General features: G+C 41.2%; 1 protein-coding gene across 4 annotated transcripts in view; it reads left to right on the forward strand.

The window, feature by feature from the left end:
- The window catches only part of HERC2 (HECT and RLD domain containing E3 ubiquitin protein ligase 2), a 425,948-nt gene that overhangs the window by 354,165 nt on the left and 58,086 nt on the right, over positions 1 to 13,697 (forward strand). For 3 of the 4 annotated variants that reach the window (XM_078766738.1, XM_078766740.1, XM_078766739.1), the window contains exons 74-77: positions 1,585 to 1,703; positions 3,852 to 4,016; positions 6,583 to 6,738; positions 13,095 to 13,210. In XM_078766738.1, coding sequence (XP_078622864.1) covers positions 1,585 to 1,703; positions 3,852 to 4,016; positions 6,583 to 6,738; positions 13,095 to 13,210 — 556 coding nt within the window. The remainder of the gene's footprint in view (positions 1 to 1,584; positions 1,704 to 3,851; positions 4,017 to 6,582; positions 6,739 to 13,094; positions 13,211 to 13,697) is intronic. The other variant, XM_068132745.2, reaches the window with a different exon arrangement.

The following is a 13,697-nucleotide window of genomic DNA, read 5'->3' on the forward strand; positions in this document are numbered from 1 at the left end:
TGTGCTTCCCCTTCTCTCCCCATCTTGTCTTCCGCTCCCTCTTTTTGTATATTTTGTTTGTCTGGTTGATTTGTTTGTGAAATAAATGTTAGCTCTTTCACGAGCCTCGATTCAGTATACAAAAAAAAAAAAAAAAAAATACGCAGCGGAAATTTGACAAAGAAACGAACGGGAAAACACTCAAACTTTGATGCCGTGGAGAGATCGAAGCAAGCCTCGTCGCTCGAGGGATCGGAAGCGGAACCGGAATTGGCTATTAGCCAATTGATGAAGAAATTATTTTACGATTACTATTTATTGAATTTAATTACGCAATTAATCAAACAATTACTTTACACCTCTCCCTCCGAATACCGTCTCTATGTGCTGCGCGGCGATATCGCCGTGCGCAGAAGGCACTGGATGTTATTTATTTATTTGGCATGGGCGATGTACTTTGAATGCATCTGTACTTGTTTATAGATTTCTTTATTAACGCCACAATATTTCAACATGTAACTTATTCGCCAAATTACAGCATTTCTCTTTTCTTATTTTATTAATGTCGATACAGTATTGCATTGGTAAGACTGAATTATACTCAAGAGGATAAAAATGGTTTGAATTGCTTTTAACTTGATGTCGAAGGGCCGCAGAGGACCTTGTATATTATTGCAGACAGGCCATTGGACATTAAACTATATCGATATACTTCAATGTGAATTTACAAGGACATTTGTGTCATTGGTTAAATGAACACATCTGTGGGATTTGAACCTTGATCATCATCAATTTATGATAGCCTTGATAGAGCATCAGTACTGCCACAGCTATCTATTGGCAAGGGTTATGCTGGGTGGGTTGCTGTTGCCTTCCGAGCAATCATGCAGGGCAGGAATTTGTAATTTGTTTAGGGTGTCGGCGATAACTCACCTACTCTTCATGAAAGACACTGGGAGATCTTTAATATCCATCAATGACCAGTGCTGGCAGACTGGTCCTCCATCCGAGGGACGGCACAAATTGATGCCTCACCCTGCATGTGAAACACAAGAATGACAGTTTATAGCTGGGTCGAGATGCGCATACAGTGTGGGTGGCTTCACCACTTGTGGATTCACGTATCCACAGTGTCCGTCTCTGTATACTTATTCACCATTCGCGGTATAATTATTTGTGTCTTCACGGTCTTTTTTTCCCACCGTCCCTCACTCATTTGTTGGTAAATCCGGCACAACGCATGATGCCATGTCCTTCCACGGCATAACACAGCACTGCGCGGTTGGCAAGGAAGGTGTCCTCCACCAAGTAAACATCTCGCAGTATCCGCTACCATGATTTTTTTTTTTTGTAATTTCTTTACATTTCTCTGCAATATTTGCCCTCCGTCATGCTTCCCAAGCATGGTGAGTGCTGATATGATATCTAGGGCAGAGATGCAGAATAAAGTGAGGACTTTGAATCAAAAAGTGGAATTATTGGATCGGTTGGCTGGAGGTAAAAGTGCGGCTTCAGTGGCAAGGTACTATGGCATTAATGAGTCCTCTGTGCGCTGCATTAAAAAAAACTGAGGTTAATCCTTCTTTTTTTTCATCCTTCTTTCAGCTGCTTCAAAGCGAATGTGGGCACTACAGCATCTGAGACTGATGCTCACTCCAGAGTTTGGTCAATCGCTCACTGCCACGCTCCTCCTCTGTGATGAAAGAGAGACTCTTCACGCACTGGTCAGTTCAATCCTAAGGCAACTCTTTGTGCATTACTCAAGTATTTGATCTCCTCGGTTATTCATTGTTAGGCTTGGCTAAAGCTGCTGAAGTAAGTCTCTTTGACCTCATTTATCTGCAATTTTGGTTTTGCCCAATTTTGTTATGGGTGATGTCCATTGGTACCAATCTTCTGCCCTGCAATGATCACGATATTCCATCCCCCCCCTGTCCTCCTACCAATCTCCCTGTCAAGCTCATCTGCACACCAATGTCCTCTCTGTTCATCCACCGCCTACCCACAATCCTCTTTCTATCATGTCATGTTTATATTAATTGTTTGATATGTGTAAAATCCTGTAATAACCATTTTGTTGACAATGTCCATTATATTGTAGTTTATACCATTCGTTTGTCTTGATTCCTGGCTTTTGTGTCCAGATTTACAATCTTAATGTGTCAGTTTGTTCGTTTCTTTGTGGTAATCCTACTCTTAACATTTCATGACGTGACCTGTGCATTTACCATAAGGGTGCTGCAGTGCCAATGCTGTTATGTTGTTGATACTGATGCTGATGCTGAACAAGCCTTTTATTTAACTGTGAAATGCAATGTTGGTATGTTTTGGTGCAGTATCTTCCACGTACAGGAGAGTTAATGACTTGCGGTGGCTAAGATCTCATGCAAGCAGCATAACTTAGCCAACATGAAAACACCATTTATTTATATTGACAAACATTTGGCTTTTTATTGCAGTCTGTCAACGTAATTAATCTTATCCTTGCATTGTTCGCAAGCAGCGCCTCGTGCTCTTATCATGTGTTTTATATCCCGTGTCATAAATTAATGAAAGACTTGTCCAATCTCATTACAAGTGTGTATCATTAGCTGCCCTACATGCTGTGAAACGCTATGTTGTGCCTTTGTCTCTTTCTTTATTGCAGTTGAGGTGTATATCCGCGTTAAGATAGCTAATCATGGCATTTTTCCTAGGCCACTTCTAATAACAAAAGTAATGACAACACAAATGACAATCGCATCGTATTAATGTTATTACAAAACAATATTAATACTAATAATATCCCCCTTCCCCAAGGGGTTTTTCCTCGTTGGACAAACGCGGTGTTAATGTGTATACATAGCTCATTGTGTCGTTCCATGGGGAAACCTTTCAAGAAGAATTTTTTTTTAATAAACCACAAACACATATAATTACCTTTTTAAACAGTTGCTAGTGCTGTTTTACACTAAACTGAAAGAAATATGGAGGAATCCCAACATCCTTGAGGCATTATATGCTTATCACGTCCACCATAGACGGATGCTTATCACGGACCAGTGCCTAGATCTTACTGTAATCGATATACCCCAGAGAGGATAATAACATGACCCTTCCTGCTGCTGCTGTAGGAAGTGGGTGTACTAGTTATTAAAATTTTAAATTATGTATTTTTTTATTTTATTCTTTTGTTTTTCCAATTATTTGATTTTTTAAATTATTATAATTCCCAGAGGGAGGCATTATGTTTTTCGTCTTGATGTCTGTGGTGTCTCACCTTTTGGAAAATAAAAGAAAACATTTGTTACTTCCGACCACGGTGGACGGAGATTATACTCCCTCCCCCCTACTTTTTACCCGTTTTTACTACTTGATCTCTGGGGGAATCCGGTCAGGCTGTGGGCTCCCAGTGAGGACACCTGGGAATACCGATGATGATGATGATGATGATGAACAACCATTACCTTGAAAACATGTTGAACCCACGGAATAGCTTAAGCGTTCTTTACCATAAATTAATTCCCCTTTAACCTGATAGGAAATAACTCTCCCAACTTTCACCACATTGTTACACAATAGATACATTCAAGCTATGCCTTCACATATATGCTTAATAAATATACTCCTACTTTCAACAAATACAATAAAAAGGGGAAATCAGTGTGAAATTGTTGTTGTTTTTTCAATGGCTGATTTCCGACAATTATCCTTCATTGCTTTATTTATTTTATTCTGTGTTCATGTTAACTTCAATCAAATGTCACAAGCCGTGATCAAAGCCATTGTTTTGATTTAAGTTATTTTTCCGCAATAATTTTGTCTCATTTCTTGGGGAGTTTTGTCAAATCAAATTATTGAGTTTTCCTGTCTGATAAAGCTGTTGAATGCAGATTGGTTACAAATCTCTGCATTCGCATTATTGTGTTCAGACGTTCAGCAGCACCGCTCTTTCAGCACTTGTGAAAGGACTACCTGAGAGCCTCCAGCGTCAGTGTGAATACGAGGAACCTGTGGTACGCGGGGGCAAACAACTCCTTCACAGTCCTTTCTTCAAGGTAAACATTTGATGCATCCAAGCAAGCCTTATGCAATCACTTAGCTTGAGACTTCAATCAAACGATTATGGATTTTGTTGTCTGATTTCTTAACTGGCACTATAAGCAGATGAAGTTCGTTCTGCGCTCAAAACAATGGATTTCTTTGACCTTTTTTTTTTTAGATAAAATCCCCATTTGATTTGTTTTGTGTTGTGTTTTCACCTTCTTGTGATTTTAAACCGTTTGTTTGTAATAGGTGAGGATAAAGTTATGAAGACATAGAGAATAGATTTGGCTCTCATTGTTTACCTCTTGAAAAGTATCGTGTCATGACTACTTTCTGGTAAAAACAAGCCATTGTCATCTCACGGTTCCACATACAATACTAGGACGCCACTCAGTAGAGCGCATACTCCCGCCGTGGGTGGCCACTGCTGAGCCCTATCTTCCAATGGTAAAAATTCCTTCAGAAAATTCCTGGATCCGGAATAATATCCTGAGATTCACCAAAAACGAATCAATTATTCCTTATCCCAAGGGCAATCATCCCACCAACTTTCATCCAAATCCATTCAGAACTTTTCCAGATATCTTGTTCACAAACACACGAACACACACACGGACGGACACGATCGAATGCATTACTCCCTAGCGGGAGTAAATATCGCTGGTGATCTCTTGTAATAAGTTATTCCATACTTACAGTGTGCAGGATGTGACAGGAAGGGTTTTTGTATAAGTCTTCACATCACCTTTTTGTAGGAATGTGACATCATCTGTTTTCCACGTTGATGAAAATGATATTTTGAAGTAGAGACACATTTAGTGCTGGCGTCGCACATACTTGTCTCATTTGTACTTGCTCCCTCTGTCTGTGAGCAGGATATCTCAAAAAGAGATGGACAGATTCAGATGAACTTTGGTGGGCAGGTCGGATGTGTAACAAGATGAAATTGATCAGTTTTTTTGTAAAGATCCGGATCTGGATCCGGATACTATAATTTTAAAGTGATTTTTAGCTTACCTGGAACGAAGTTCAGGGGAGCTTATGCGATGGCGCGTCGTCTGTCCGTCAGTCCGTCCATAAACACTTGCAACTTCTTCTCCGAAACTGCTGAAGGGATTGTGACCAAACTTGGCTCAAATGATATTTGTTGTATTGTGACAAAAGTCTGTTTACGGCATTTAAAAAAATCGGGGTCTAAGGGGGTTTACCGGGGGTCAAAGTAGACCCAGGTTTGACCCCCCAAAATAGGGATTTGCTTTTTTCCTCTGAAACTACACACACTATTTCGATGCAACTTGACCACAACCTTCGTCCCCCATGATGTACCGAAGTTTGTTCACGGCACTAAGAAAATTGAAGTCTAACGGGGTCTATGGGGGTCAAAGTGGGTCCAGGTTTGACCCCCCAAAATTGGTATTTGCTTTCTTCTCTGAAACTACACACACAATTTCTATGAAACTTGAGCACAACCTTCACCACCCATGCTGTACCAAAGTTTGTTCACGGCATTAAAAACAAATCTTCCCCTTTGGGGGTCCACGGGTGGGTTGCCCCCCAAAATAGGTATTTGCTTTCGTCTCAAACTATGCACCCGTGATGTATTACTTTCTCACCTGTGCTTTATCAATGTTTGCAAATGGCATTAGAAAACTTGAGGTCTGAGGAGGTATATTGGATGGGTGGAGGTGGGGGGGGGGAGGGGGTTCCCCCAAAAATAGGTATTTTTGTTTGTTTGTTTGGTTAAAGTCTTATGATTGTGTTAGTATGATTCTACATGCTGCCCTGTCTTCTAGCAAGCATTGAAATTTGTTTAAAATACTTTTAGTCAGTGCAGTATACTGTTTATTCTACCAGGTGAGTGCCAGGGGTATTGCCCCTATATTTCACCATTGAGAGATGGGGCCAAAAACGATATATTGCCCGATATCTCAAACAGTTATGGCCGGTTTTGGATGAAACTTGGTGGATGATTTTGGTAAGTGACAAGAACAAGCTGATTCGATTTTCGTTGAGGTCCGGATGCAGATCCGGCCTATCAATAAGATACAAAACGTAAATTTTTCAGCCTGGCGGAGGTATGCGTTCTACCGAGTGCTGCTCTAGTATATTGAGATGGAATGATTGTGGAGCTTCTTTTCAATTTTTTGCAGCAATGCTGTACCTCTTGTTTAGCCAATGTATGCTTTTGTTGTTGAACAAGCAACTTTGGTTTTAATGCTTAAAGACGTAAAAACTTCATTGAAATGACAGGGGGTTCGATATCACAACTTCTTTATCTTTACAACAATTATTTGTTTTGTTGGCACTCTGACTTGAGAATGTATTCTGCATTTAGCATTGTAGTCATAAAATGCAATGTATTTCTAGCGCTTTCATCATATATATATATATATATATACACACACACACACACACACACACACACACACACACACACACACACACACACACACACACACACACACTGTTTTTATATACATACATACATACATCAAGTATTCTTTGCTGTGTGTGTCAGCATGCATTTCTTCCGCAATTTTGTTCACCATTATTTAATGTCTGGCTGTTTCTAATCAGGTACTCGTTGCACTCGCCTGTGACCTTGAGCTGGATTCACTGCCGTGTTGTGCAGAAACGCACAAGTGGGCATGGTTCCGGCGCTATTGTACCGCTGCACGGGTCGCCGTCGCCCTGGAAAAGCGCACGCCACTGCCTCGGCTATTCCTTTATTTGGTGTGTGTTTGTATTTGCTTCCTGAAAACATGATCTTGTCTCTCCTTGCTAATTTAGGCCACTAGTTGTGCACTGTTCCTTTCCTCTTCCATATCTCGGTGCTGCATGACGTCATCGCCGGGCGCCGAAGGAGAGTAGTCGGTTTTCACTCTGTTTGTTGTTTGTTGGTACATATTTCTTGTTACTTGAAAAATGTTACTTGTCGGTTTTTTTTTTTTTTTTTTTTGTATACAGATTCGAGGCTCGTGAAAGAGCTAACATTTATCAATCAAACAAATCAAACAAACAAGCAAACAAAGTATATAAAAAGGGGAGCGCTCGACAAGATGGGGAGAGAAGGGGAAGAAGCACACAACACAACATTTGAGAGCAGGGACATCGGGAGGTGTGTGGGAGGGAGAGGGCCTGGGGGGAGGCAGGATAGGTATAAAACGCAAGGACACCAAGGACTTCTAGGAAAGAAGACAAAAGTCACCTCAAAAAAGTGGATTTGGGGTGAAATTAGCGGGGGTAGAAAAGATCAAGGTTTTGGATTGGGGAAGATAAGAGATGGTGGTGAACAGCTGTTTTTGAAGACCTGGATGGAGGAGTGGGATTGAAGAGAGTGAGGGAGTTTGTTCCAGAGGCGGGAGAAAAGAGGAGTGAAGGTGAGCAGAGAGTCTTGATTTTGGCAGTTTAACCATAAGAGGGTTGCAGGCAGATCTTGTGCGACCTGTTGGAATATTTGGGGGACAGAGCCCAGAGAGAGTTGGGGGAGCAAGGCCGGAGAGGAGTCGGTAGAAGACGAAAAGACCACCAACCTGCCTGCGGTGAGTAAGTGAAAGGCCCTCGGAGATAGCGTCATCGCGGGAGATTCCAATGATTCTGAAAATTGCGTTTGTAATTGCAAACGGTTGTAATTGCAAACGGTTGCGTTTGTTATTCTGTTTGTTTGTTGGTCTGTCACTCGCCTACAGGTCACAATTCTAAACCGATTGTCATGAAACTTCACCAAGTTGTAGAGGTCATCACAATTGAGAAACCTCTTGATTTTTAGGTCAAAGGTCAAAGGGCATCTGGAGGTCAAATTTCTAAAATCACCAATTTTCATCCGATTGACTTGAAAATTTAACAGCATTTGCATAGTGCCTCACTGAATTGGGAAACCAACTATTTTTGAGGTCAAAAGACAACGGTCAAACTTCTAAAATCATCCATTTCATCTGAAAAATCATCACTTTGCATCCTATTGACCCGAGCTTTGATCAAGATCGTCAATTTTAAATCTTGATGAAATGGACAATTTGATGGATCAATGGCAATCTTTTTGGGGAGGGGGGATTGCATTTTGCGAAGTATCGTGCTCTGCACGATATTGATGTCTTGATGTCTTCTTGTTTGCTTGTTTGACCGAGCGATGTCTCAGCCCTTCTTTGTGCTCGGAAGTTGAATTTGGGCACAATAGTGAGCACGGGCTTTGGCAAAAACCGTATTTTTACCTCTATCCACCTTTGGTTTTCACCCCTGTCTGTCTGTTTGTTTGTCTGTCTGTGAACAAGATATCTCAAAAAGTTGTGGACAGATTCGGACAAAATTTGCCAGAGAGGTAGTGTATGTGACACGGACGAAAGTATTCGATTTTCGTGAAGATCTGGATTTGTATCCGGCTAGTATAATTTTTAATATGATTATTCACCATTGGGCTGAACAGTTTATGTTTTGTATCCCACCGATAGGCCAGATCTGGATTCGGACCTGAACCAAAATCTAATCGGCTTGTTCTTGTCACCGAAACAACTCATCCACAACCTTTTGAGATATCATGCTATTTGTATATCGTTTTTGGCTCTCATCTCTCTCTGGTGAAGAATCACTTTAAAAATTATCGTAACCATATCCAGATCTTCAACAAAATCTAATTGATTCATCCTTGTCACTCAACCAACCTGTCCATCAAATTTTGTCCGTATCTGTCCACAAATTTTGAGATGTCCTCAAAGGAGCCTGGTGTTGGCTTAGCGGTTAGGGTGCTGGCTTGGGATCCTAGGATCCTGGGTTTGAATCCCGGTCGATCGCTGAATTAACACCAGCGGGGTTGACTCAGCCCGTCATCCCTCCGAGGTCGGCAAATTGAGTACCAGTTCACTGGTAATTCCCTGTGTGTCACAAGAGGCGACTAACAGGGTTGGCGGCAGGAAGGGCTTCCGGCCATAAAACATTGCTTCAAAAAGGGGACCACGGTGCCCGAAAAAGGCCAACCCCTGCTCTGCATGGAAAAATGGCCTCTAACGGTCATTTATTCACCATTGGGAGATAAGGCTAAAACCGATACATAGCACGATATCTCAAAAAATTGTAGACGGATCACGGATTTGGACGAAACTTGGTGGACTGGTTGGGTGTGTTACAAGGACGAATCAATTCGATTTCGGTGAAGATCTCAATGTGGATTCGGATACGTGCATTATTTAATTTTGTAAGTGAAAAGCGATAAAATAACATATTTGAAAAAGTTGTGGACGAGTTATGACTAAACTTGGGGGACGAGTTGGTTAGTTGACAAGAACAAGCCGATTAGATTTTGGTTCATGTCCGAATCCAGGTCCGGCCTATCAGTGGGATAGAAAATGTAAACTGTTCAGCCTGGCCGAGGTATGTGCTCTACCGAGTGCCATTCTAGTTGATTTATTGATTAATCAATTAATAGATTAATTATTAAATTTTTCAATTCATTGATCATTTAATTCATTTTCAAAAAGTTTAGCCTCCGGTGAAACTCTGGTGGTTTAGGTATGCTATTAGCCAATTGATTAAGAAATTAATTATTTTACGATTATTATTTATTTATTTTAATTACGCAATTAATCAATTATTATTATACACCGCTCCCTCTCCACACGTTGTGACCACAGTGCGGTCATTCTTGTTATTTTTTCATGGAGTTTATGGGCCATTATTATGTATGTTAATATGGTGGAATGTTACCCCATCCATATCCCTCACTCCATCCCCACATCCCAATCTTCATTTCTTCCTCTTTTTATTTTTTCTTCCTCCATTACTCATATCTCCTCTTCATATTATTTTTCTTCTCTTTCCATTCTTCCCACACTATATCCCCATTACTCTCCCCTATCATCCTACCTTCTCTTCCTTTTCTTAATATTCTATCTCTATTTAACACCCTCTCCACATTTCTAAGTATGTACATAAGAACGAGTGTCCTTTCATCCAGGTATAGTATAGACAAGTCAGGAGGCGACGATGGTTCACGAGCGAGCAGTATTCAATGACAAAGGTCAAAACCGACATTGAAAAAATATAAATAGGAATGTATTATCTGTTATGAGACTAGTTAGCTACACAATACTGAAAATTCGGTTCGATTCCGACAACTTTGAAACTTTGACCTTTGTGACCTTCAAAGGTCAAAGGTCGAGGATTCTGAATTTTTTTGGAAAACTTGTATTTCATTATGTATGTGATAATATAAGATCATGTACGACATTTCACCCAGCAGGAAGCGAACAATGTAATAAAACCATCAAAAATTGACTTTTCTAAATTTTGTGACCTTGATCTTGGGGCGAAAATGAAAAATCGAGCTCCTTTGGGGCTAGACACGTGACATTGGCCTAATCAAATATCGAAACCGATGTCAGATTCAACCAACTCCCTCGGAGAAGATGTAGCTTGAACTCGATTACCCCCTAAAAAGACATCTTTTTCGGGCGTGGCTCCGCCCACAATGGGCGCAATACGCCCACTCTAGGCAGGACACAACTAGATCATGATATCAACCTCCCACCCAAGTTTCATCAAGAACGGATGATATCATCGGGTAGTTATGCTGCGGACAGACAGACACACACACAGACGCACACACATGACGAATATATTGGTCACTTGATAACTCGTGAACCAATAATCTACTATCTTTGTAGTTGCTTGTTCCATTAGATTAGACAGTTGTTGTTTGGCTGTTTGTTTACTTTCTACATTACATGAAGTGTACATATGTGGAATGGATTATCAGAAACAAAAATGTGTTTGAATATCATTTGAAACATTCATGGAACACTTGACTCGACAATCTATTCCAAGGTACATCCTGGTCTGAAGGCCAGGAGAAAATGGTGGTGAGCCCAAAAACAGGTCTTGTCAGGTTGCAATTCCAAGAATCTCCAGAAGATAGCTTGTATTTTCAGCATTTGGTCAAGTTAATTGGAAGGGAAAGGAAGCGAGCAGGAGGTGAGATAGGGTTCAAGTAAATAATTTTCATTTCGACAGGGTGAGAGTGACATTTGACAGCATTGAATAAAGTATTCCAGGTGATTTGCTGCTTCTTACATTTTCCATATCAGCACAGGTGTGTGTTGTAGTTTGCTTGCCACCAGGTTGAGGATTTTTCCAGGGCATGGTTGTCATCTACAAATTGGTACCAAAGATTTTCCAAGGAAGGAAATTAATTATTAATTAGACAAATTAATTAATTAGACAAAGCAAAATATGGTATGCTGTGGGCTTGTGGGGAAGGATGAGGGGCAATTCCACAGTCACTCACATTACAATACATTACATTAATGCATCTACATATATATATATATATATATATATATATATATATATATATATATATATATATATATATATATATGTAATGTGAGTAACCGTGGAATTGCCCTGAGGGAGCATGGGCAGCAAGTAATAGTTGTGACACTTGAACTCTTTCTCTGTCTTCACTTTTCTTTACGATCGTGTTAGCAAGGGAGAGGATACATGCTCGGTAATAAAAAGTGATTCTCATCTATCTATAATTCCAGTAATCTCTGTGTGTCTGTCTGTGTGTCTGTGTGTCTGTGTGTCTGTGTGTTTGTCTGTGACCGCTGTTTCTCGACAACCACGGGTCCGATATACTTGAAACTTGCCAGGTATATTGCTGGGGACCCGAGGATGTGCCTTTTCAAGGTTTGAAATTAATCGGACAAGTACCTACCGAGCTATGTCCAAAAAACGCTTCAACCAATCAGAGAGCAGCGAGCTATCACGTGTGCCGAACCGTTAATGCAATGCAAGCGTTAATGCGTTAATGCAAGGCTTTTCTTTTTTTCCCTCTTCTCTTTCTACTTTTCCTTGCGATTAAATTGCAAACAGCCAAAATACGTTGGCGCTAATTGAATAATTGGCCATTAACACTAAAATAATCGTAACTGCGATATGCCAACTTCCGGACAGTGCAGCCTTCCCTGTTGTTGTTGTTTGCAGCAGCTGTTTGCAGCAAGGCAAGGCTTTTCTTTTTTTCCCTCTTCTCTTTCTACTTTGCCTTGCGATTAAATTGCAAACAGCCAAAATACGTTGGCGCTAATTGAATAATTGGGCATTATGTTTTACAACTAATAAAAACGAATTTGCGATTCATTCGCTTTCCTGCGCGTTTGTGTACGCGATGGCGATTTCTTTACCAAACTCCGGAAGCCGTTCGCTTTGGACCGAACCATTGCATGTAAATAGAGGGGGGGGATTGTCACCACTCGCAAGCCGTTCGCTTTGGACCAAACCATTTCATGTAAATTGGGGGGGGGATATAATTTTAGATATATATATAGTACGGGCATGCCCTAGTCTATCTATAATTCCAGTAATCTCTGTATGTCTGTGACCGCTGTTTCTCGACAACCACGGGTCCGATATACTTGAAACTTGCCAGGTATATTGCTGGGGACCCGAGGATGTGCCTTTTCAAGGTTTCATATTAATCGGACAAGTAGTTACCGAGCTATGTCCAAAAAACGATTCAACCAATCAGAGAGCAGCGAGTTATCACGTGTGCCGAACGTGGCGAACAGACTCTGCCTCGGACGGCACATTTGAGAGCGTATTCATTTATTTCACGTTGACAAACTATGTTGCCGCTATGTTGGCGTTAAACTATGTTTTAAAACTAATTAAAACTAATTTGCGATTCTTTCGCTTTCCTGCGCGTTTGTGCACGCTATGGCGATTTCTTTACCAAACTCCGCAAGCCGTTCGCTTTGGACCAAACCATTTCATGTAAATAGAGGGGGGGGGGGATTGTCACCGTACTCGCAAGCCGTTCGCTTTGGACCAAACCATTTCATGTAAATAGAGGGGGGGGATTGTCACCGTACTCGCAAGCCGTTCGCTTTGGACCAAACCATTTCATGTAAATAGAGGGGGGGGATTGTCACCGTGCTCGCAAGCCGTTCGCTTTGGACCAAACCATTTCATGTAAATAGAGGGGGGGGATATAATTTTAGATATATATATAGTACGGGCATGCCCTAGTAATTGAAATTGTACCTTTAAATCTGGCACACTATTCCTGAGACTAACTGTGTTTGTTAACACGTGTATAGGTTTTCCAGAAGATTTACGAGTTGATGGGAGATGCTGAAGAGATGAACAGTTTGCATGAACAACATGATGTGTTTAAGAGGGAACACGATGAACAGCTGGTGCAGTGGATTAACAGGTGAGGTTGTGTGTAAGCCTGGTGTTGGCTTAGCGGTTAGGGTGCCGGCTTGGGATCCTAGGATCCTGGGTTCGAATCCCGGTCGATCGCTGAATTAACGCCAGGGGGGTTGACTCAGCCTGTCATCCTTCCGAGGTCGGCAAATTGAGTACCAGCTCACTGGTAATTCCCTGTGTGTCGCAAGAGGCGACTGACAGGGTTGGCGGCAGGAAGGGCACCCGGCCATAAAGCATTGCTTCAAAAAGGGGACCACTGTGCCCCCAAAAAAGTCCAACCCCTGCTCTGTGGGGGAAAATGGCCTCTAAAGGTGGTCTAAAGGTGGTTGTGTGTTAATAAATTAAAAAACGCAGTTTTATTTACTGTGATGATGTGCATGCCATTTGTTCAACTTGCAAATAATGCTGATGTAAGTATGGTGAACGCATCTCAATTTTCAATTTCCAGACAGCGAAGGAATAATGTAAATAGCTTCGAAGCTGACAATGTG

This window comes from Myxine glutinosa, chromosome 12, assembly GCF_964187855.1.
Source record: "Myxine glutinosa chromosome 12, kmMyxGlut1.1, whole genome shotgun sequence".
NCBI lineage: Eukaryota > Metazoa > Chordata > Myxini > Myxiniformes > Myxinidae > Myxine > Myxine glutinosa.